This window comes from Micromys minutus (assembly GCF_963924665.1).
Source record: "Micromys minutus genome assembly, chromosome: 13".
Classification (NCBI taxonomy): Eukaryota; Metazoa; Chordata; class Mammalia; order Rodentia; family Muridae; genus Micromys; species Micromys minutus.
In genome coordinates, this window is record NC_137982.1 from 26944972 (window position 1) to 26971398 (window position 26427).

General features: G+C 39.6%; 1 protein-coding gene across 2 annotated transcripts; it reads right to left on the bottom strand.

Moving 5' to 3' along the window:
• Positions 1-1235: 1235 nt before the first annotated feature.
• On the bottom strand, positions 1236-21930 carry ARL5A (ARF like GTPase 5A). 2 transcript variants are annotated; one of them, XM_080927158.1, is made up of 6 exons: positions 21859-21930; positions 14456-14516; positions 13871-14018; positions 12191-12274; positions 8560-8711; positions 1236-5640 (listed from the first exon to the last, which is right to left on the bottom strand). In XM_080927158.1, the coding sequence occupies exons 3-6, from the start codon at positions 14012-14014 to the stop codon at positions 5592-5594; spliced, it is 429 nt and encodes a 142-aa protein (XP_080783284.1). In that variant the 5' UTR covers positions 14015-14018; positions 14456-14516; positions 21859-21930; the 3' UTR covers positions 1236-5591. The 2 variants fall into 2 exon arrangements, with proteins under 2 accessions (XP_080783284.1, XP_080783283.1); XM_080927157.1 differs by lacking the exon at positions 21859-21930 and adding an exon at positions 21248-21520.
• Positions 21931-26427: the final 4497 nt, after the last annotated feature.

A 26427-nucleotide genomic window follows, 5' to 3' on the forward strand; every position in this document is an offset into this window, starting at 1 on the left:
TCTTCTTCAGCCTTCTCAAAGGTAAATACGTTTGATTCATTGTGAGTGAATTAAGAAATCAACTTTGGCTGGGGTTTTATCTCCATGGCAGAAGGAGTGGGAGGCTCTAGGTTCAACTCTGTAACTACAAACCCAGCGAGATAAATAAAGGCTTTCCCAAGAGCCCAAAGGCTACATACAGATCTCGGGATGCCAGTCGGTCCACTTGCAGGGAGAAGCTCTGCCTGCGAGTCATTCTATTCTTCCAGGCATTGTTCAGTATGGAGCTGTCTTCTGCTATTTTGATGTCTTCTAGATCTGGGATTGCGCTGGCTATGGGGTTTCAGGTCCTGTGTACAATTCCTATGTAGAGAGGGTCTATTCTGAAAAGCTTCAGAAGACAGATCTTCAGTGGCCACTGATTTTTAAGATTACGGGGCTTACCTCTCAGAGTAGGAGATGGAAGCAGAGGAGAAAGGAGAAATTCAGGGGCATGGGAATGGGAAGCAGCCTCATTCACCATGGAATCAGGCCGAGGCCTCTCACAGACTAAGAATGAATTATTTCGTAACCAAACTCCCTGGGGAGACTGGGAAGACTGAACTAATACCCCATTTCTAATAAGAATGGTGAAACAGCAACAAGCCATAAGGCCTAAGAAAACATGATCCACAGGTCTGCTGTGACTGCTCTCCCAGCTGTAAAACATGAAACTTCCTTCCAAGACGCAACTGCAAACATGCTTTGCCTGTAACCGTGGAACCTGTGCCTTAGTCCCAAATCCTAGCCTTGCTCCTCAGACCGCCCCATGACTTCCTAAATATGGAATGCTTTGAACACTGTAATTAAGAGGACACTCTCTCTTGATAAGCTCACATCCACACTTGGGAACTTACTGTCCTTTTCCCAAAAAATCCTTACCTTTTACCTTGCATAAATCTGTTAAAACCCCTTTGGGAGGGAAAAAAGCAAATTTAGTTTTGTTCATGTTTCTATATACCATGGTTTGGTATTTTTAACTTTGTGGTTTCATTTAAATCAAACATATATTGTGACTTAGAATCCCTAAGAATATACAGTACAGGCCAGGAGAGGTGGACACAGCTTTAGTCCCAGAACTCAGGAGGCAGATAGTGAGATCTTCTGAGCTGCAGACCAGCCTTGTCTATATAGATAATTTCAAGACACTCAGAGCTACACAGTAAGACCTTGTCTCAACCCTGCCCCCCAAACAACAACAAAAAACCCCAAGAATATATATCATAGAAAACATGTATCATTTATTACGTGGACTTAGAAATCAACACAAATCAATGTCAGGCACTTTTTAAGTACACACTATGAGAAATGTCTACCAAGGATCTGCACATTGAGCAGGTAACACCAGACTCACTCATCCATTTTTAGGAACAGTACAGAGTTAGAGAATTAAAAAGATGAAATATTGCATAATTAGCCCAACTGTATCCTGTTACATTTCTTCCCAATTTCAAACCACTTTAGGGTTAAATATAAGCACTCACTTTTTAAGCATACAGGTATGATAAATTTCGCTCTTTCCTTTACTCTATCATGGTCTTAAAGGATCACACCTGCTTTAAGGAACGTGGCACAGATGTTTTATAAGAAGCATTCTGAACCTATGTTTTCTATTCCATCTGATTCTATACTAACACATGATGGTTGATTGCTGGCTTCTTCTTCCTTTCTTTCCTTTGTGACAGTTTTTCGATATGTAATTATGGTAGCTGTTTTTATTTAGCCAAGGTTTACCTTATATTTCCAGCAATTCTCCCATCTCAGCTTCCTGAGTGCTGGGATTACAGTCTTAACACCACTACATATGGCTTGTTTTCAAAGCCTGTTTTAGCAGGTTTATTGTAATATAGGTCTCAAATGACAAATTCCTTTAGACATTTAATGCTGTTCTTTGCTATTTAAGCAAATGTGAGGAAAAATGGAGCGTGGGAGACCATTTTAGGATGTCTTCAGGTTTAACACTACATACAATTTTGTTTTGTCATCTTTTCCTTTGTTAACCTGGCTGGACTGATTTTTTCCAAAACATCACAGCTCTTGGTTATATGAGGATAAAGTGAATGTAAGTTAACAGCTTAAGTTATGGTCCTAACTCATAACTTAAGGACCTGACATAGTCTATATATTTTTCTTGTACTTCTGAATCTAGTTGTCAGCATTAAAAAGTGACTGCTAAGTAGAATTAAGGTGCTAAGGATAGTATAATGTCCAATTCTTCTACTGGTATCTGTATACCATAATTGGAACCTGCTCTGATAGACTCAGCATCTCTGAAGATGCAGAGGTGCAGAGTGGTTACCCATAGCCTAGTGGTCTGGGGAATAATGGTTATGAGCAAAGTTTAGAGTATCTTCAGAGCAACCTTCGTTGGAGGCGAGCTAGCCTCCAGGGCAGCAACGGCTCGCTGAGCTATGAATGTTGCTTTTCAACAAGAAACTGCACACTGTGTTTGGAGAATGGACGCGATCAAATCTGTTATGTAAGAAAACCCTGTCTCTACCTTAGCTTGAAAATGAGAATATCAGGATACCAAGGGCAATTAGAAGACCCTAAAGTTCACATATGATCTAGGATGTGCTGTTATCCCCCAGTAACAAAGTAGAACAGACTATAGATGCATTCCCAAAAATGCCTGCGGAGAAAACTAGACACTTGTTTACAATTTTTCTATTTACACTAATATAAACAATTTTGAGGTTGTCTGTACTGTATGTGATTGCTGCAGTTACAGCAAGAAATATAAAGTGCCTGTAAGAGAGGAACAACACCGTCTCTCTTCTAGGCATCTTAATACTACACACGCAGACAAAGGAAAAGAACACCTTGGAGACCTCTTGCCTGTTTTCAAGCTCCTGCACTTACCTGTGACTTCCATAACTACCTACGAGGCACTTCTTCAAGGCCAGGGAGGGAACTCGGCTCCCTTCTGGCTCATGCCATGCTTATGTAATAGGCAAACCACCTGCACAAAGATGGCAGCCAGCAGTGCTAAAGCACTTTCTTCTCAAGAGAAAATGTCATGAAAAAAAATGAATACTCATTCCCTGCTGCCTAACCCACTTGCCTTCTCTGTGTTCTCTGTCTATTGTGATGGCCAAGGTGTGCCAGAAACAGAAAGGGGTTTTTAAAATAAAACTCTCAATATAATGGGAAACACACTTTATAAATGTTATGACAAAATCAATATTCAAATGTTTTATCTTATGGCCAGTTTTACCAAGATATCAAGAAAAGATAAACAACTTTCAAAATTAGTATCAAAACAGGGCACTTAAATCTATCCACATGTACAGAGGTATAAATCTTTGTTCTTTCCAAAGCTGAGCACAGTGAGGTTAAATGAGATGTTTGTTTACATATTAACACCTGAAACCACAGGACTAGCCGAGTTCTGCCCTATGACATGTAAACTGTCGGCGTGATATCAGGGGTGCTCCACCATAGTTAGACCTAATTAATACTGCTAATGACAGTTTTGATAGTTTCATATATTAAATCTTTTACTCGGTAATAATTTCGTTTTTATGTACAAGTACACAGGTATGATAATATTTTTGAGGCTTAATCTAAAAGAGTTATAAACAAAACAAAAGAAAACAACAACAACAACAATAAAAAAAAAAAAAAAACCCAAGCTCGCATAGTCTGTAAATGCGGTAAGGTTGCATGCTTTATGTCACGGCAATAACTGACTACACTAAGCCAACTTTAACAATGGAGTAAATCTTAGCCAACGCCTTGCAGCAGCAGGATGTGCTGTGTGCTGAACTGATGTAGCAATGACACAGCAGCTATGCAGATGACCATTCAAATTAAAAGCTGAACAGCTACAATCTGGGGTAGGTGGGGGCTTTACGGGACTATTTGTCTTTGACAAAACTACAAAGTAGATTTGAGACTTTAAGGGGGATTTTAATACCCAGGAGAACAATTCTCATCATGATTTGAACAAGTGTGAGAACACACGAACAGGACTTAGCACTGCAAAGCCTAAGATTGGGGGTCGACACTCAGAGCAGGCGGGGAGCCGTGACCTGCTGAAGGGGGAGCTGTACAGCACAGATCTCAAACACAGAGCCGACAGGTTCAGTCATTAAGGGGCTTACATTTACTTAAAGATTCTTCAAAGTTTCCTCAATGCTTATAATATGGACTTCTATTTCTTACCAAATTCTTTAGGAAATTTTAAAGTCTGATACTAAAACTAGTTAAATCTTTTCTTAAATATCCTAAATCTTGACAGTTTGGATTAGCCTTCAAATTTTAAGAGCACAAAAGGATTATAGAGTCACCAAGAATATATTAAAAGACAAAATAATTTTGTTTATAATTATGACAGAAATACTTCAATTTTAACTAAATTTTTAAAAGGTTAACAAATATAAAAGGTGCTTTAGGTCAAATTCTAGTACAAATAATGTAATACGTCAAAATTTCAATCAAATTTTTGCAGTCATCCAGAATATTTGCCTTGTTAACTATTAAACAAGGCAGTTTATGGAATGGAAGAAGATACCTTTGCAGGTACTAATCTGCAAATTGAGAAATTATTAATGTTCACTGAAAACTATGCTTTATGTTTACTCTTAAGTTCATTTTACCTGTTTATCATATAATTTAATACCTAAAAAGGCTATAGTTAAATTAATCACTACTATTTATAGGATGCTACCTCTTTGGGTAAATATATCTCACACCATAATTTTCAATTAAAAATTACCTGATCATTTTAATCACGATTTATGAATGACCGAATAGTAGCTGAATTGGCATCAGGACCAACAGAAGGGAAAGTCGGACAACTGTTTACTGTGTAATTCTGCCCAGCCACAGCCGGCCAGGAGTCTAGTAGATTCTCTGCCCACTTGCGTTATGGATTTCCATCTGTATTACTGAGCGACAAAAATAGTTATATAATGTCAAGCTTTCCCCCGTTTCGTTTTTAAGGAGCAGCTTAATGATTCTGGGTTGGGGCTGGCTTGTTAGGATAACACAGAGAACAGAGGGTAAACTAAACAGTGACACTTAACACCAAAGGTGGCACCCGGTGACATCAGGAGAGTAACAAGTCATCATTAACTTGTGTCATTTGCTTTCCTTTAGAACACAAATCAAAGCCATTGAACTTGAGGTATATACACAATACATATTCAACTTTAAGCAAAATACTTTCCATAATATTACATTTTTAAAAACTGAAACAGTATCTGTGCTGATTTGTATTTGATTCAATGTAATTAAAAGGGAACATTCAACTTGGGGAAGGGTGGGAGAGTCACGCTGAAATAAAGCTCCAAAGTTCAAATGTCTTCCTCTCTCTTTGTATTTGCCAGAGCTCTACCACGTCCTGAGAGGATTCACCATGAGAAAATACCAGTCACAGGCTTGGGAGGAATGAGAGCAAACCAGGTGGTGACATTTCATCTTTGTTTTCAAATAAGTGGTCTTAATTTTCTTCTTATAGAAAACTCTTAAGTCAGTTTATTATAAATATATCTAAACCATTTTTTGCAGCTTTCAGATAAAGTCCAGCACTTTGTTTATACAGAGTCCATGAGAAGGGTCAGAAGAGATCATCTGATCTTCAGCCGTGACATCATCCATTCAAGTCCTTGGCATAACCTAAGAAGACAACAAAAATCATGTGATTCAATTATGGACTAGAAGTTACAGACTATCTACTATAGACATAGTTACACATGCAGGACACTCACACAACTAATGCCCAGACAGTATATAGGCTCTGTGTGTGTGTGTGTGTGTGTGTGTGTGTGTGTGCGTATTCTGTGCTTGTTTTTCTAACTCTAGCAATGTATCCTAAAAACAAAAACCAGGAGGTAGATTATTCATCAAAACATTTATAAATAGGAAACAGTAAAATCTGAATGTCTAGAATCAACAAAACCCAACATGTTTTAGAATATTCACATTATAAAACAGTAGGATCTTCCCTTTCCAAAAGCTTTTGACATTAAAATGCGCATGACATGAAGTAAAAATAATGGGATATTATACTAAATATATCTTAAGAGTTCTTAACACAATATATATAATAACTATATGTAAAATATTTGAGGCAACGAGTATATCATTATTACTTTTTATTGACTAACAAGTAGCTGGATGGCGACTGGAGAGATTGCTCAGTGGTTAAGAGCACTGACTGCTCTTCCAGAGGTCCTGAGTTCAAATCCCAGCAACCACATGGTGACTCACAACCATCTGTATTGGGATCTGATGCCTTCTTCTGGTTGTGTCTGAAGACAGTGACAGTATACTCATAAATATAAATAAATCTTAAGAAAAACAAACCCAAAACAAACCAAGTAACTGGACTAATTTGAAATACAGAAAGGGATCATCCTCAGAATAAAAGAATTCGAATACCTACCAAGAGGAGAAGCAGTCATCAGTGATGTTACAATAAGCCCCAAACCATCTTGAGTATTACTGTCTATGATGAGCATGTAGATATAAAAGCCTGCTACAGTGGCTGTTTAGAAGATTCACATTGTTATTATTTTATTAGTCATGTGTGTCTATCTGTACATGTGTGCAGGTACCCACACAAAGCAAAAAAGGGGATGCTACTAACCCTGGACCTGGCGTTAGAGATAGTTATAAGCCACCTGACATGGATGCTGGGAACTGAACCCTGATCCTCTGCAAGAGCACCATGCTCTTAGTCACTGAGCTTTCTCTCCAACCCTACTTCAGTTATTTTTAACTTAAATTTTTGGATCAAGTATAGTGCAAAAATATAAAAGAATACAAAAAGCAATGAAACAAATAAATGGTTTTTCAGAGTGACCGCTTTTCTCCATAATTAGACTCCTATGTTAAAACTTACATGAAACAATGCAAAAAATGACTTCCAACTGTTAAATATACAGCAGTCAACTACTAATAAACCACAGACTGCACTAAGCACGTAACAGCCATTATTCTTATCTTCCTCACAGTCAGGTCATAACCCTTCCATATACACAAGAAATCCAGGCCTAGCAAGTTCAGCAAACGGCAGGAGTGGGGTCAAGAGAGGCCACTTGACTCTACAGCCCACAATCTTCAACCTATCAATCAATAACTCCCAAAGGAAAACCAAGGTTTTGGTCTAGTTCAGGGATTTGATGCGAATGCTTCATAGTCACTTACACTTAGTGGTTTTCAAAGGGAGAGGACCACTCAAGACTTTAGAATCTCAAGTTTCTACTACTTCAGAATAGATATACAAACTTTGAAAAAGTAGCAAAAAAAGTTACCCTTCCTTTGAGCTTTTCACCCTATTTCCAACTTCCTCTATTTCCTTTCCTTTTCTGCTGAAATCAAAAGAGTTTATAGCTGGGCTGAAGAGACAGCTCAGCAGTTAAGAACTTTTACTAATCTTTCGAGGACGTAGGTTTGGTTACAACTGTCTGGAACTCAAGTTCCAGGGCTCCACGGTCCTATTCTGACCTCTGTGAGTTCCTGCATGAACAAGGCACACATACACATAAGATAAATAATTTTTTAAAAACAGCTGCTATTCTAAAATCTATTTCTTCTTTATCTACCACTGACTTCTGTGCATTTTCCTAACACACAAACTGAGTTCACTCACTCACTGTTACATTCAACAGTACTTTTTCCATCTTTCTGGTCCTCGAGCAGGCATTTGACAAAGCTCACCTCTATTTTCTTAAATACTTGCAGCTCTGGGCACCAGACCTGGTCCCATCACATTGCATTCTAATACCCTTGCCTGCAGAAGCAATGGCCCTGGTGTCATGCATGGCTCACTTTTACTTCTAATCCCACAGGGTGGGGTGGGGATTCAACCCATCGTCCGGAGCACAGAGCCAGGCACACTATTCTTTTTTTGGACAGCATAATTTTCACTTGACAACACTGTTGGCCATGGTGGATATCTGCTAGTTTTACACATAAATCCTTTTATTTCTGCTTTGTTGTACATAAAATGTGGACTAGACTGTAGAGCTACTGTGAGGACTGAGAAAGACGCAGCATGGCAAGCACGCTACAGAGGACATCTCGGCAAGCTTTGTTTAGTTCCTAAGTCTTGGGCTCATTATCAGCAGCATTTCCTGGGGTGGGGGTGAGGGTGGAGAGATGGCTCAGCAGCTAATAGTACTGGCTGTTCTTGCAGAGGACACAAGTTCAATTTCCAGCATCTAAATGGTGGCTCAAAATTACCTATAACTCCAATCCTAGCAGAGCCAGGGCTCCTAGGATAGGCCTCTGTGAGCACCGCATGCATGTGGTTAGACATTTACTCAGGTAACATACATATAACACACAATATTTTTCAAGAGATGAAAGTATTATCTGGCCTTTTCAGATTTGTTATAATCTCATTTCTCTTAAGCTTTTATAGCAACTGTAGAATCTACATGCCTACATGTTAGTTCATGTACATACATATCTTATTACATAACCATCCAAAGTCTCTGATTTAGACACAGGCTCCCTGAAATATTTATCAAGTTGATGACATACAGGTTTCTGAGCCAAGTGCATGGTACTAATGAAAAGATATCTTACCCCTCGCCAGTAAGAGCACAGCATGCTTGGATATGCCATTGGTGGTCTTTTATAGAAGTGAGCTTCAAAAACTGGGATATTTCTGCTACTGTCATGCATTCTTTAACATCTTGTTTATTAGCAAAAATCAGCAACCCAGCTTTTCTTAGGTCCTGTAAAAGCAAACAAAACTTTAAAGGCTAGTACATTTTCCCATAGTAATTTAGCTAGTTATTTTTTGTATTTTGAGTAAACTAGACTATCTTTTAATAATCCCCCCCCCCATGGGTACTACAATGTAAACAGTCTACACCATCTCACTTCTCTTAGACTGACAGAAATAATTACTGACTATATTTTAAATAAATCCTTGTATGGGCTTACATACTTCTCAGTTGTGTATGTCTCTGTGTGTTTTTGTATATGTGCATGAGGAGGTGTAGTTTATGCACTGTATGTGCAGATATGTGTGGAGGTACTGGTCAGAGGTTAGAAAAGGATCTCTCACTGAACGAGGAGCCCAGGAAGCCTGTCCTCCGCCGCCCAGCACTGGAATCACAGGTGTATGCTCTGTGCCCGTTTTTACATAGGTGTGTGCTGGGCTCAGACTCCGATTTACAGTCTTGTGCAGTACTCACTTTATTAACTGAGGCATCTGGGAGACCCTCAGCACCAACTATTTATTTAGTCTTAAACGATATGCTTTTGGGCCTAAGTACTTATACCTAATCCTATTTTCACGCATAAGAAATATCGACTACACTAATTAAAAAACAAAACCTTACATCATTTACGTTTCCACATTACATTTTCGGCTTTATTGATATTAGTTATGTACATTGTTTATGTTTTCTGAGGTCTTGCTATGCAGCACGGGCTGATCCTGAACTCTCTATCTTCCCCCCTTGAATTCTAGAGTGCTAGAATTTCAAGTGTACACCATCATGCACAGCTTACATACACCGATTAGCAAGTTATCTACTCTGGACAATTTGGGACAATCTTATCAACATTGTTCCAACAGCTTTTTATATTCACCATCCCCTTTCCTCCAGTCTCCTGAGCAAACCATTCATTCCCAAGATTCCATAAGAGAATTCAATTTTTCAGAAAATGACCACACTGCAAGTTTGCAACAATTTTGTACAGTTGGTATCATCTAAGCACACAAGAAAGAAATGAATCTATGACATACCACATTGTGCTAAATTCTCAGTTTGGATACACTGTGTGTGTGTGTGTACACTCGTGTGATAATGTCACATACTGGGCCAAGGAGCCAAGAATGAAACTGAATTCCTAAATTAAAACTCCCATTAAAATTCTGTCTTCACTTAAAGAGACACTGGAAAAACTACACTAAACTTTTCACAGTTTCTAAGTCTACAGAGAGATACCGAATGCTGTTTCTTCTCCTAGATCTGTTTATTTTTCGAGATAGGGTCTAACAACTAAGCTTTGGCTATCCTGAAACTTGCTACACAGACCATGCTAGGTTCAGACTTGGAGATCACCCGCCCTTGCTTTCCTATGCTGGAATTATAGGCCTATACTTATTTTTTAAAAGACCATTTTAGCATCAATAATGTGTTAATGTGCCTAAAGATACCATCTGCAGTAGACACAAAATGACACTGTTCCACATAGATTATTCTTATATATTTGGGAGCTTGATTCTTTCTGGTGTAAGAATACAAGCTTACTTTTGATTAGTCATTTGCAGAGTGTTTCATGCACAATCAAAAATGACTTAGAGTGCCCTCTGCAGGAGTATGTAAGAATAGACAAGAACAAAGGTAGACTGGTAACAGTTTTAAGATTTCATACTTAATTAGTTTCAGACATAGTTTAGTCTGAAAAAAAAAGAAAAGAAAACTGAAGAGCTGAATCATGAATTGAACATACATAGGAATTACTAAATATATATTAATTTCTATCTTAGCATCTAGACATTCCAGTATCTCTTATAGTGTAGGTTGAACTCTTTTATACAGCCCAGGTTTGCTAATGATAGCATACTTAAAATACAAAATTTTGATGTAGGTATTTGGCTTAAGTTAGGAATATACACTCTACCATTTATAAACAATTAAACATATCATTTGTAGTAATAAAATATAGAGAAGCCCGTAAACCGGGACTATAAAAATCAATTGTTATTAACAGTGTCATATTAGAGATATGGCTTTGCACATCGGGCAAACTTTGGTACCATAGTTGGTACTCTACTGCTGCTAAGCCCTATGGTGGGACCTGGTCTTTATGAGAGCTTTTCAGTGAAAATAAATGAAGGAGATGGGCATGTAGACCAGGTTTGTAAAATGATAAATAGGTCAAGAGGGAATGAGAAGAAGGTCAAAGCTGGTCTCTAGGCTACTTTAAGACAAAACATGATAATATTTCTATCAGGCTTGAATTCCTAGAAGAAAAACAACAGAAAGCCAAATGTGCTATTAAGCTTCTAGATGGCTTAAAAAACCTGGAACAGCAGTTTAGAGAAGACTTAAGTGATAAAAGAGCCAAGTGATAAGCTTGCCTTGGGGTAGGTAATTATACTTCCAGTATAAATATAAAAAAGCATAATGGGAGTGGAGAATGCCCAGCACAGAATCTTTTCAACAGCCAAATTTGGCTGATTTAAAAGCAAAGGCACAAAGATAGCCTAGAGCATGTCAGAACCAAGAAGCTGACTCCAGTGCTAGATATAGCAGGCAAGTACAGCTCTGCTCCCAACTTGGATATGAGCCAAATTGAACAGTGAAAACCAGTCTGGTTAAGACTGCTGGTGTTAAAGAAATATGGAGTAGCCTTGAAGTAGCACAATAACACAGGGCAAGGACATAGGATGGCTCATGGTAAATGTTTTAGATTGTGGAATACTAAAGGGCAATGTTTCCCATTTGGATATTCTGTTCCCAACATGGCTCTTTTGACAACAAAACAGACAGGCATGATGAAATCTTTTGTGCTGTAGTACATTTACTAATGTTTCTTTTTTAGTATCCCTTCAGTCATCAACTGATACTTACTATGGTAGTTTTTCAGATATCCTACCTGTGGTTTGTAAAAATATTTCATTACACAATGCTAATACTTGTTCTATAGATGTGTAAAAGCACCAAGAACACTAACAGCTACATTTTAAACACAATACTTTATATGTTGTGGTTTGAATATGAAATGACCACCAAAGGCTCATGTGTGTGAACTCTTGGTTCCCAACTAGTGATGCTGCTTGAGAAGATGACAGAACTTTCAGAAACAGAGCCTTACTGGAGGAACTAAACTACCAGGCCTTGAAACTGTTCAAGAACTATTATATATGTAGGTACTTATGATGTACCTGTCAAACAATAATCCTCTGTATGAATAATTTGCCCAAAACGTAAAAAGAAAACTACCTGGCAGAAATTCTTTTGCCCAGTAAAACCTCTAAGTTATATTTTTAAGCTAAATACCGATCTATAATTATCTGTGCAATCTTTCTCCTGTTTCCAGACACACTTCAAATTTGGGAAGTATGGAAATCCTAAAACATGAATGACAAGAACATATGACCAACAGATAGTTTCTTACATTGAAATATTCCTTATGAGAAACTTTAAGAGGCCATAGAATACCCATTCTTACTTACTACCAAAAGCAGACTTACCTCGTGGGCTAGCATTTTGTAGAGCTCTTCTCTAGTTACAGAAATTCTTTCTCTGTCTGTGCTGTCCACAACAACTATTACAAACTAAAATAATTACCAAAAAAATCATTAGTGACTTACAGAATTTGGTATCTGAAAATTCATAAGGTACTTACGTATTTAGTTACATGACACCAACATTAAAGACAAAAAATCTACTGTGTGGTTGAGAATCAGGGATACTTAGCATACTTGCTATAAAGTTAATAACCTGACTCATTTCTAATTCAAATACATTCAATAATTTTTAAGAAAGAACAAACGAATACTATGCTAACACTCTAATCAAAATAGTACATTTTTTCTTTTCAAAACTACTGTATGAATACTAATAGGCCTATATCTCTGTTTGTACACCATAACACAATTCCAAACAAAAACCAATAAAAACCAAAAAAAAAAAAACCACCCCAAACACTTAAGGTTCTAAGTTTAAGTTGCTTCCAGACAATTACTAATATCCTTTGAAACCCAGAATGATATGTGTATTAAGATAATGTGACAGATAAAGAAATTAACAAATTGAAGGTATCAATTGGCATATAATATCAAGTGCTTCCTTATGCCCAGAGTATCTGCTCTCTGCAACCACAGGTCTATAATGAGCAAATGATGAAACAGTGGCTTCCGGGGCAGGGTAGACCCCACTGCACTAACCCCAAGAGTACCAAAGTCAAGACTGAAACAGAGCCAATGTTCAGTTACTATACTTATATTGTTCACATACCTATTAGTAAAACACACTTTATTCTTATTTTTAGCAATAGGTAATAATTTCCAACTAAAACACTGTGCTTTTCTGTCTTTTGTTCTTCAGTTTGCAGCAACTGCAACATTTCACTTGAAAGTGTGCTACAAAAGACTTTTGGTGGCATTTGAATAAACCCTTTTCAAGGCTGACACAACTTAATGCCTGCAGCGTTGTGTATGAGGGCCCAACACTGACCTTTATAAGCCAATCATACAATTCTTCCAAAACATGATGAAATGCTAATGGAGCGCTAGAACCAGGCCATGAAAGACACTTGGTACTATCATGAATTATTTAAATATCAGCCTTACATATATATGTGCAGAGTGTTTTTAAGGCCTTATCATACATACTAAAAAAACAACTGGTACAACTTATAACTTTCAACTTATAGGCCTAGATGATGAATTTAAACATCATAGGTTTGAAATATTCTCTTGGAACATAACATATAAATAAAATCATATGACTATGTCTAAAATGCTTTATAATTAAAATATTTCTTCAACTGCAACTATACTGCATAAAAGAAAATACATGGCAAAAACTGACTAAGACTCAAACCACAGAAGAGTATTTTCACTTGGCTGGGATTTCTCCCACTTAGACTCATATAAACAGCAAGAGGAGACGAAATCAGAAATCATAAAATGCAAGTCATTTACAAGTAACTACCGGACCAAACAACCTGACTGACTGATCACCCACCAACTCTCCCTTCAGACTTGATGATGAACTGAGTCAAGGATTGGAAACAAGGAATAGAAGACCTACTATGCTCACAGTCTAAAATCAAAATGCTGCTCCATTCTAAAGACTGTAATGACTCAAATCCAAAGGCTTCTCAAGGACTCAGACACTCATGTAAGCACTAACATTAGGAATGTTACCTCTGTGTTAGTATAGTAAGTGTTCCAGGAAGAACGAAGGGATTCTTGGCCACCAATGTCCCACATCAGGAAACGTGTATTGTTAACCACAATCTCTTCCACATTGCTTCCTATTGTAGGAGATGTATGTACAACTTCATTCATGGAACTAGGAGGGGAGAAGTTTACAAAATTAGTTAGTGAGCAAGCTAGCTCATCCCACAGTTCTAAAATCAAGGGACAAGTCAGCATGGCTTCTAAGTCATACCCAAGTGTCCTTGGTTTAAGCTCACACAATGATTCAGCTAAAGATATAAAAGAGTTCAAATAAATAATGCTTTTAGGATATTACAGACCATTTGAGCAAAGGTTATAAACATATATTATCTCGTTTTCTAAAAACAAAAGGATCAAAGCAAAACAATGGTTCTTGGCATCCTACAAATGTATAGCTCAGCACAGACAGTCCCTTAAATCTGGCTCCTGGCTTATGGTTAGTCTGCTTGGGTCCACATAACTTTGCATTGATTTCATCGATCAAATACCACAAAAGCACAATGAATAACTAGAAACAACAAAATTAAATTTTAAGCAGTTAATACTTACAACTGGTAAAGGATGGTAGTCTTCCCAGCATTGTCCAGCCCAACAATAATAACTTTGTGCTCTGAAATAGAAACCAGCAGAAACTTACAACATACACAGAGATCCCATACCTTACTCTTTGCTTCTGTGGTATAAGTCAGCACACAACACTCTTTAGCCGTCTTAGAACCCAAAGGAGTACCCCAACTGCAAAGCTCACTCTCTGCCTCTTCTCATTCTACACGGACATCTCTCATCTTTCCAACAATCTCTCCGGGCAGTCAGAAGCACCCTCTCTTTCTAGGCCTAAGGAAGTCTATGCTCAGCAAAGGATCCCCAAATGCAGTCATAACAATTACAAATTATTTAAGTTACTGAAGTCAATGTGTGGAAGTTCAGGCATCCTTAGGTATGTCCATGTGAAATGTGAAAAGGAAGGAGAAAAAGAAGAGTTTGTTTTCATGAGTCTGCAAAGTCAATCCTGCTACCATCCCCAAGTCCCCAAGCTCAGAGAGAGTTACACACAAAAATGAGTAACACAGAAGAACACCAGCAAGTACAATAAAAACTTTCAAAGGAGCTTGAAAAAAAGCTAGCAATGGTGGCCGTGGCTGCAATTCCAGACACTTGAGAGGTTAACAGGAAGATCACAGATTCTAGGCTGGACCAGGCAATGTGGTAAGACACTATTTCATAAAACAAAACAAACTCAACTGGCTGACAGTACAGGCTCCCTAACCCTGGTTTAACACAAGTTACATTCACTACCAACCTAACAGCTGTATTATGGATGTTTACAAAGATACATATACATACACACACACATTAATATATAGTTATATATCTGTTTATTTTTAGTATCATTATAGTAAGTTAGCAATGACCAATCCAGCCAGAGGAAAGTATATTTTATGGCTGAATTAAAATCAGAAAACTCTTGAGAAATGTGGGATTCTAACCAAGCAAGTGTTACAGGCTTCATGAGCATGAATGTACTTCACAGTGGGGCCTCATCTGCATCAGGACCAGATAACTGAGTTCTTCAGCTGGGAAGCCTTTCTTCCAGGTAAGTTTCTAACTAACACAACTGGGCCATTCTAATTTTACTTGCAAATGTAAGCATTCCTTATTTGCTGATGTATGCATTCTTCAGTTCTATTAATACAAGCGTATACAAAGGTACTAAAGTAAAAAGAAAATTCCCTAGCTGAATACTGATTTTAGGATAGAGCCTTCTTGGACTAGGTGTGGTGGCTTACTTTCTTAATCACACTCCAGAGGCAGGAGAGTTTGAGGCTAGCATAGTTACATAGCAAAGGTTGCAGAGTGAGGCTGAGTTAAAACAAACTAACTGGAGCCTTTCTAAGATATCAGCTTAATTCTAATTTAAAGGAATACGTTTTGTACCCTCATGATTAGCTACAGGTCAAAGTTTATAATCATCACAGGAATGGTGCTGTTGAAACATTGCAGACTAAAAAGGACAGGTCCAAAAGTCATACAAAATACAAGAATCAATGGCAAATGATATAAACAATGACTTAAGCGCACACACATATGTGTGTGCACGTGTGCGCTCAGCCCTTAATCACCTCTGGAAGTTATAAGCAGGCACTGTCACAGTGCTATTGCTTCTGTGGGGGTGGGCACATCCGGCTACAAGGGAGGAGGTGGCACCTGGCCACATGCTGAGCAGGACAAGCAAGCACAGCCACTATGCAGGAACAGATGCTGAAGACAGAGGGGAAGAGGCTCACACCACAAACATTTCATTTTCTTGGGATGCAAGCTAAAGAAAGGGTAGTGTCTAGAAAACAACAACCGTGAAGGGGAGCATATGGTGGATGATACACTAGGCGACCCTGTATCTGGAGACATGGTGTAAAGTTTTTAACAGGTTAAGACTATCTAAGATGGAAAAACAGCCAGCTAGATAACAGATTTAGCTCCCAAAAAGAACCATTATTTTATGTTCCACAAGACTGGGAATGAGGAAAGTCCTAACAGGCAAAAGTTAGGGTTGGGTGAAGGGAAGCAGGAAAAATAAGAAGGTGTTGGGATACTCGAGGTAGAAGCTTTGAAGGCCATGTGTCCTTCTATGTCCCCACTGGTAAAGCAGACAGGAAAATGGAAGTTGCATCACTGGAACAAGGTGAGAAGGGATGAGTGTAACAAAGGGTAAATGTCTTAATCCTAAGCTCCTAATTCCTTTCTTGGCTGCTCACTAAATCCAGACAGCTGGTCCTTGGACCCAGTCTCCAGATTATCTCACGGACTTTTCCTACACTACCAGCAAATCCGTAAACACACACCCCAACTCAGACTACTAAGAATATCAATGAAGGGAATGTACACTATTATAACATAAAAGGCTATCATGACATTTCAAGGAAGAAAAAAGAAGAAACTTAAGCATGTACAAAACTTAAACTCTCCAAAAAGCCATGGGCTGTGTGTGTTTGTGTGTGTGTTGAGTGGACAAAGTTCAATGTAGAAAAGAGTCTGCAATCCAGTAGATCACTCCCTCACACAGCCTCATGTCCATAAACTGAATTCCTTCCAACCACTAGAGGGAAATGTGCTTACAATAAGTATCAATGACAATTTTGGTGGCTTTCTAAGTCAAAGGTGGGGCATATGAGTCATTATGAGGACTGTAACATTAAGACAGAGTTGTATGTGTAAGAGGTTAAAAGATAAAGGTGCCAACGCAATAGTCACAAGCCAGTGTATTCCCTGTGTAGACTTAGGTCATCCACAGATGTTCTATTACTAAATCAACTCCCGCACCCTTGCGGTTTCTGCACTCTGCACTCATACCAGACAAGACAACACTCTACAGTGTTACAATTCCGTCTTACAACGTGCTTCGAGACAAATAAATACTCCACAGAACATACAATATAGCATATTAAGAGGTAATGTTACCGAGGACAAATGTCAATCAGACTTTGGCCATTCCAACTCTTATGAATCATTACGACTGCTGTTTTGTATGACCTCACTGAGAAGGCCTTTCCCACAGTACTTCTGCACTCAGGAAAGCCCAGACACCACACCATTATTCTCTGCTCGGATTCAGAATTTGACCTGGGCTTTACCTTACCAATCAATACTGTTTGTCCTAAAAAAACTTCTTGTCCATGGTTCCTTCCTCTTTCATTTTCTTTGACACACCCAGGTAACCTACTAGTCCACTGGCTATCTAAGTCTGTACCTATCTGACTATCACTTGGTAAATTAATCAAAAACATGAAAAGTAACTGTCATTTAAAGACCTCCTTCTTTCTCTATAAATTTCGCAGAGCTGGAAAACACAGGCATACCCATCATCTCATATCCAAATCATCACTTAGCCTTATCAAGTCTAGGTCTGGCAGGCACGTCAGTTCTGACCCAGTACAAAAGCCATAAACTTATTTAAAATACTGTCAAGTTTTTTTACTTTTTGGGGGAGAGGGTAAAATTTGATCATGTAATTCTGAGTGTGAACATTGTAGATGATAAGTTATGTCCCAACATCAAAAGCTCAGACATATCTCCTCAAGCTAAAGCTTCATTAACAGACTTGTTTTTAAGAAATTGCTGGGGGAAGACAAAAAAAAAAAAAGAGTAATAGAGATGAAAATCAGATACCTATTAGGAGGCTGAAATCACACAATAATTTGAGATTGGGAAGTCTTACAAAGAAAATATCTAGTACCCATTAGAACTAGGCACTGGGAAGATGATAGAAGTAACCAATCAGATGCCACACAAGACCCAGGTACTAAGGGTAAAGGTGAGTATGTTACAAACAGCTTGTCCAGAGTGCACACTGTCACCAAGAACAAGCATTTCCTCCTTCAGTGTCCCTCCAGCAAGCCCACTCTGTGCAGACAGGGAACTGAGAGTGTCCTGATAAGGTACAATTCCCAGGCACCTTCTGTACTCTCCTGCAGGGTTGAACTCCCTTGAAAAAGAGGCCAGGAACCAAGGTGGCCTCCCCAACACAAGAGCAATGCAGCTGAGCAGCTTTGCCAGCACTCATTCATATCTTGATCCCTTTCCTAACAACCAATGAGCAGAGGGAGGAGCAAGGCTGTCAAAAGGGAAACTCCACAACCTTTTACAGTCTAGTAGGTGTTGGAAAGGCTCTCCCTTCACCTACCACATTCCTTCTAAAGGTGTGTTCGTGCCTGTGTCTGTGTGTGTTGGGGGGTGGTAAGGTACGAACATGCTGGCACTGGAGATCCTTGTTTAACAGCCCAGGCCATTTTTAAATAAATAAAGCCCTAATGTGTATCTGTAAAACAAAGTTTCTAGAAGTATGGAAACTGAGGCAGATTAGCCAACCCAGGTGAAACACCTGGACCCCAGTGTTGCAAAAGTCACTAGATTTACCAGTTGCTAATTCATCTATAGAGACAAATGTTTTATACAGGCAAGGAGATTTGTCTGTTTCATTCTCTGGCTTATTCTCAACACCTAGAGCAGTAGTTCTCAACCTTCCAAATTCGGAGGCCCTTTAACATAATTCCTCATGCTGTGGTGACCCTCAACCATAAAGTTATTTTGTTGCTACTTCATAACTGTAATTTTGCTGCTATTGTGAATAGTAAAAACCAGTCCCCCTCCAAAAGTTGTCAGAAACTTCTTAAAAAGATCAAGAAGCATTAACACATTTCATTGTTTCCTTTTCCAATTGTTGGATAGAAGCCACGTGAGCCAGCTTCCTCTTTTCCAAGGAAATAACTACTTACAGATATTTTTTTTTGAGACAGAATCACACATTAGCCCAGGTTAGCCTTAACTTCTTTCACTATGTAGTCAAGGATGTGCATCCTAAGTGACAGGATCACCGGTGGGTGACCCTCAGCACCACATCCCCTGTTTTCTCTCAATGTGTGGTCAAATGAGAAGCACTCTACCAACTGGGTGACAGCCCAGCTTCAATTTTTAAAAATGGTGTCAATAAATTACAACATCTACAATAAAGTTTGAGCGCTATGGAATCGCACAATATCTATAGTTCAGTCACAGCTTTAACCGAGCAGCTGCTTTTTGAGAATACAGAGCTGCTTGCTATGTCTCTGCGTTCGTCAATACACCAGACTCTGCAATCACCCAAAGCCTCTTTCTGCGTGCCTGTGCGAAGAGGATAGAAACGTGCCCTGAACCTTCTGTAAAATAAAGCATGGAAGACACACCTAACTTAGGTGTCCCACTCTCCACAGGTCCAAAAAGACCAAGTGTCTGCGACAGTGAATTCCGTGAAGCTACTGCGCTGGGCACAGGCCATTTAACAGATCATTTCTGCACAATGTCGCTATACGGACTGGTCATTCTCTAGAAACTGAACTATCAATTCTCTTGTTAATTTTTAAACACTGAGTCAAAGTTCAGGCAGACACTACTACAAAATGCAGATGATAAGACCTGTTCTGATACCAGTGCGTTCCTATTATCCCTTAAAACTAGCTGAGTTTCTTTTAAAGTTCTAATTCATTTTTTTTTAAAAGTTACAGCAACAGTTTTGTCATTGACTCAAAGAAGAAAGCTAAGACAGGACCAGAGACACTTTAAAGCATAAAGTCTTTCTAAACCAAAGCGGAACTGAAACTCTTGGCTTCACTAAATTCAACAGTGGTGAAGACAGAACTAGATACTTATTACCCACAGAAACAGCACCAGCCCTACAACATAGTAACCTTTAGTACTTCAAAGCTAGAGGTTAAATATTCAACAACTGCAGACCCCACAAATTCCTCCTGCGCTAAGTGAGAGTATCTAAACCCACAGAATTGTGAAGCCACGGGAAAACACTACCCGTCACATGTACTTCACTGACCAGAGAGTACTCATGGAAATATCTTCCTTATTGCCTTTCATTTCATTTAGTACCGTTATCTAAAGTATAATTTAAAAAATTATTATTAAAAAAAGCAAAACCCACTATGGGATTACAAGTCCCATAAAGCCACCGTTCATTAAGTTCTAACTGGGAAAAGTGGCGGTACCACAATGGCACCAGCTTATACAAGAGAAAAACAGTACATGGTTGACAGATGGAATGAACTGTTAAGTAGAGCTTTAAAAAAAAAAAAGCACGACGTTTCATTTTAGTAACTATGCAGTTCTGTTAGAACCATATTCTCCCCAGTATCACACACCCAATTTTGTAATTAAATTTTTTTTTCTTTTATAAATCCCCTATGCCTTCCGTGGCAATATCTGCGTTCAGGCGAACTCAAACAGTGTCCTGCTAGTTACCTAATGCTAACGAATGTCTCCCGAGGTAGGCTTTTAAAAGCAGTCAGCGAAACACTTCAACAAGGGCTAAAAACGCTCTCTAATAACCCAAGAAGGAAGACGACCTTAGGCTTGACCTTTACCACTGAGACAAACGGCGCAAAGGAGAGACTCCATCACTATTCCGCAGCGAGGGTCTCGCCTCCCCTCCCCCCCCACCCCCCCCCCCGAAGCGAGCCACCCGAAGCGAACCAGACGAGTCCAGCACCGGTTCCAGTTTTCCGCATTGTGCAAACCGTGGGCTCGGTGGTGCCTCCGGGACCAGGGCCAGGGCCCTCGCTCTTCACCCTAGAACCCCAGCTGTGGCCCGTGCGGCCCAAACACATCTGCCGGCAGACGACAGGGATGGAGGCAGGCCAGGCCGCGCCGGGCCTCCGGCGTGGAGCAGGGCACCTTTTGCGCTCGCGATCAAATCGGAGCAATGGGTGTATGGCGGGAGGAACCGCTCCCCAGCTCCCGGGAGACAAAGGCGACCCCTCCGCCCGACAAGGGCCCGGACCTCTCCGCCCGGCCCAGCCTCACCCTGGTGATTGAACAGTCTCCAGATCCGGGTGAAGAGAATTCCCATCCTCGGGCAGCGGAGCCCTCCAGCCGCCCGGGCTCAGGCTGCGGGGCAGAAGGACGCGCCGGGGCCTCCGCCTCTGCTCCCGCGCCGGCCTCGAGCCCGCTTCCAGGGACCCGCGGGGAGGCCGCAGCCCAGGCCGCCTAGCCACGCGCGAGGCCCCGCCGCTACCGCCGCGGCGCTCGCCTGGCTCGCGGACATCGCCGCCGCGTTGTCTGCTCGAGCCTCGCGAGCCACCGTCCTCCCCCAGCTCCTCTCCGGCGGCGGCTCGGGCAGGGACGGGGGCGGGGCGAGGGGACTGCGCAGGCGCGGGGCCGGAGGCGGGGCGAGGGGAGCGGCGGCCCGTGCAACACGGAAGGGCAGCCAAAGGCTGAGGCGCTCTAGGCGCGCTCACGTCCGGGTTTGAGCTTGTTTCTGAGCCTCGAACCACAATGCAAATATGTACCCATACGCACCTCCAAAAGTTCCAGGTTTGGGCCCCGACGACGGTAAGCTTTACGTCTCCCTGACAGCAGTGGCAATAGCCTTTTTTTTTTGGTTTTGTTATTTTGGTCGCTGCAGTTTTTCATACCTCTGTCTTTGCTTCTCAGCGCTCTTCCCTCTCCAGTCCCCCTCCACTCACAGGCCACTCTTGACTGGGACACTTTTCCTTAAGTATCTCCCCGGTTTAAAAATCTTAAGTGCTCACAAAAGCTGTCTGAACTGAATCCAAAACGACTGTAGACAGGAAACTCACTGGTCTTCACGATATGGTCCAAATGTCTTTTTCTCTCATTCGGGAGTCAACTTCCTGTTAACTAGATGGCCAAGTGCTGTCTGTGCTCCTCAGTCTTCTTGCCTAAAGCTTAAACAGTTGGACCTCTGGGTATGTGAGTGTCCAACCCTTCGCCCCCTCCCTCCCCCCACCTCACCTCCCTGCTGCAGTATATGTGGTTGAAAAGTAAAAATATGAGTAATCGCTAGCAAACTTGATTCAAAGAGTTCTTGCCCATGTTTTGTTTACCTTTAGTTCCCTAAGCTAAGCAGGGTAGATCTCTAGATCTCACCATTCCTTAAGTAGGAGCATAGAGCTGATTCCTGAGGTTAACTGATGACCGACCGTAACAGTTTTGACTCAAAGGAGAACTGAGATTGTCTACTTCCTCCACAAAAATAAAGAAAAAGAGTAGAATCAGCGTCATTTCTTTCTATTCTCTTTAACTTCAACTTGTAAAAGGGAGAGAAGAAAAAAGTCAGAGATGAAAAAGTATGGGAGACTTGTGAAAGGCCCTTTGAGCTGTTCCCGATATCACCTCATCCTCAACAGCCACATGAAATGAAGCACGCTTATACACTGCATATATAATACATGTATATATTATCTCAATGTATGGGAAAGAGAGTTCTTCATCTTTGGGAGCTTGTGTTCAAATGTCAGTCTTAGAGGAGCCATACATAAAGGAGAATGAAGTCATTAGACTAGTGTGCACATTTATCTGGACATACTTAATAGCCTGGAAGCTGTTTAGGAAATTAATGTTTGCATAACCAACTTATGTAAGCTCTTTAGTGTTTCCATTCTCATCCATTGTAGGCAGAGATTTAGCAACTCTTGAGTCATTTTACAAATCCCCGTATGTATTTGGCATCTTATTAATGCATGCCAGACCCACCTTACCCATGAGGTTAGAGCTGTGTTTTAGAACTCTGTTAAGGAAATGGTCTCTTAGACTATTTTCCAAGTGTCCCTCACAGAAAGGGGGGATGGATTTGACTAGTAGAATCTTTAACAAGGGATATCAAACTTTTTGTTCTTCCTTCTGAGACCTTCTAAATATTTCTGTCAGTTTTTAAAGTCATGAACAAAATGCCATGAAGGACTTCTCTTCGAGGCAGGAGAGGGTAAGGCATGTGCTTTATCATTCCACTGTGAACAAGCAGACTACTGGATACAACACAAGGAACAACTCTTTCCAGACACTGGGAAACAGCCTGTGGACTATGATCTGTAACTGAAGAGAAGCAGTGAGCCTTTGTCCTTTATTTCCCCATTACCAAAAACACTTCAGCCAACTCCAGAGGGAGTGGACAGCCAAATAAAAGGAAGACAGTCTCTTACCATGAAGACACAGTTCTGTGTTTCCATAGTCAGGGAAGATGGAATTAGGAAAGCAGAATCTTAGCTCCATATGACATATATAGGATGAAACCCTAGGTTATTGGCCAGTAATAGTTTCTAGAGGAAAAACCATACCAGGATTATTGCCAAAGGATTCCCCATATAATTTAAAGGATCAGGAATCATTAATCAGTCAGTGAAAATGAACACGCAGGACATCAGTAGATGCCTGGATGTTAAAAAGGAGCAAAGCCCAAGAATAAGCCCCAACTAAGACCAGTCTTAAAGGAGCCCAACTAAGGACAAACCTTGACCAAGAGAGCAGCCACCTGTAGAAACAAGTTTGATGTTCCACAGAACACAGAAGTAGACACCACTAATAATTTGCAATACTCTAAATCTAATAGAAACTCATTGCTCATATAAAGATGATATGACAGCAGATCTGAACATAGGGAATTCGAATAACTCGTAGTTATTGCTGGAAGGTAGTGGTTAGAGGCCACAGTTAAATGACTGTGTTGACCTTGACCTTGTATGATACAGGAAAAGACAAGAAATTTCTTTCTACAGTCCAATAGAATTGTGCTAAGGACAGGAGAGGTAGTTTCGGGCTTATAGAGCAAGGAACTGTTTTCTTCTTGGAAGTTTTAGAATGTTGGCTGATTGTTAGGGTAATCTTAGGGAAGACCCAGATAACAAAAGTATTCATACAGCCAACACCTTGTGTGTACTTAGCACTTTGCAGGTTACTGCCTGGCTAGAGAGTATCTGATGCATGTATTTTTTTTAAAAAAAAGTTACTCCAGGGGTAAAAATCACAATGAGCTTTTGGTTTACTTAACTGTAGTTGGTTCTAGTAACTTAAACTCTGGATGCTTTTTAAGGAGCTCACAGGAACTCAGCATGATTAAAGTCTGTGGCTATAATACATCACTGTATAATTCGAATTCTATGGATATCTTACGTATTTCCCTTGAACTTCTTATGTACCACAATGAGGTAAAAGTCCAATTTCAGTCCTGTTACGGAGCACAGGCAACCAACACTGGTGTGTGTGTGAAAGGCCCAGTTGTAATTTATATACCAATCATATAATTTCAGACCTGTCATTCTGGAAACTTGGCAACTGCTACGTTCGCCATTTAAGAGTGTCCTGGGAACATTAAGGTTTATCTAGTATATTCTCTATATTCAGCCTTCTTTTACACATTTACTGTGGTATAATTCATTTTCTACACGTGTGTGCAGGTTATGCATCCTGTCCTAATACAACATTCTTTTGTGGTAACTCACAGAATCTAGCTGAATAATCAGGAGACAGTCACTTCATTGAATCTTTTTTTTTCCTTTAAATAGTAAATTTAATTTATTTTCCATTAAAAGCTGCAGGAATATTGCTTATGATTTCCGCCATTTCAAAATCTCTGTATATTTCCAGAATATAAATGAAAGGTAGAATGCTAGTTTCAGTAGTTTTTTTTTTCATTTATTATATAAAAGAAAAAATTAATGCAGTTTTTGTACACATTTAAATTCCATAAAACAACCCATAGAAATTAGGATACTGTATGCATGCATTCTGCATCATTTTTTTTTTTGTTGTTAAATGTCTTTGTTCACAAAAATAACACACATATTTTTTCCTTTAAAGCCACTGAAGCAGAGGGAGAACAAAGCATGCGGTGCGGTATACATTTGCATAGTGTATTTCCCTAGCATGCCTTGTAGAACGCTACGCATATCTATGTAACGAAAAAGAAAGGGACAAATTACTAAAAGAAAGAACCGAAACAAAAAAAGTCATTTGACAAAGGCATGTCCCCCACCACATCAGCAGAGGAATGGGAATAGCCTGGGATACCAACAGCCCTCAGAACAGGGGGAATCTTTTAATATCATTTTTGCCACAGTTATTTTTAGTGTGTTTCCTATTAATAACATTATTTTTTAATCCCTCCCACCTCTTAAAAAATACAGCTAATGGCTTTAATTGATGCTTCAAATAGTATCTAGTACAAAACAAAATAAAGAATCCTTACTTAATCTTTTACCATGGGGACATTTTACTGATCTCTAACGTGAGGCTGGGAAAAACATAAACTTTCAAACATCCAAAGCCCAGAGGAGCCCCGTGAGCTCACCTGCTGTGCCATCTGTTACCAAAGGAGAAGAAACAGGAACAGAAGATAGAGTAATAGAGTATGAGTCGGAACACAAAATAATGTTCGTATGTTTTATGTAAGGGAATAAAATAAGTAAATCACACTCACAGATTGCAAGGCTATAAAATAAATTGCTAGAAAATATCAGGCAGCAGAATTACAAATATGAGAGATGAAATAAATCTGATAAGACAGAACCAAATCTACATACATCTAAAAACAGGACTGCCAAATTTAGCAGTGGGTTTTGTTGTAAGTTTGTGCTATAACAAATGTGCTTCTGTCTCCTCAGTCTATTTTCATTTATTGGCAAAATATATATATATATATATATATATATATTATAATTTTGTACTGTACAATATATATTTTTGCTACATTATTTTTCTACTGCTAATGCAGAAGTAACAACATAGATTTATTTTGGCAATAAAATGCTTTCATTTTAATAACGTTCCAGAAAATATTATAAGGCATATGAAAAATAGAATGCAACAATATAGCGTTAATGACCCCGCATGTGTGACACCCCCCCCACCCCGTGCGAACGGAATTCACACCGATTTCCCAGAATCCGTGACACTCCCATCTGAATGGAATTCACAACTGTTCCCTGCATCCGTGACACTCTGTGTATGGAATTCACACTGATTTTGGTGAAGTGCATGAAGGAGCATGCAAACAGGGTAGGAAAGGCCCCGCATAAATACACATCGAGCCATTTGTTGGGAGACTGAAATGTTTAAAATACAACCCAAGACTCTTGAAAAGCTAAAGATCTGCTACTCTTTTCGGTTCTCATTTTAACTCTTTATAATTATCAAATGAGGAAGAATCAGTGAATTCCCTAAACTATTATAAATTCATTGGTAACACT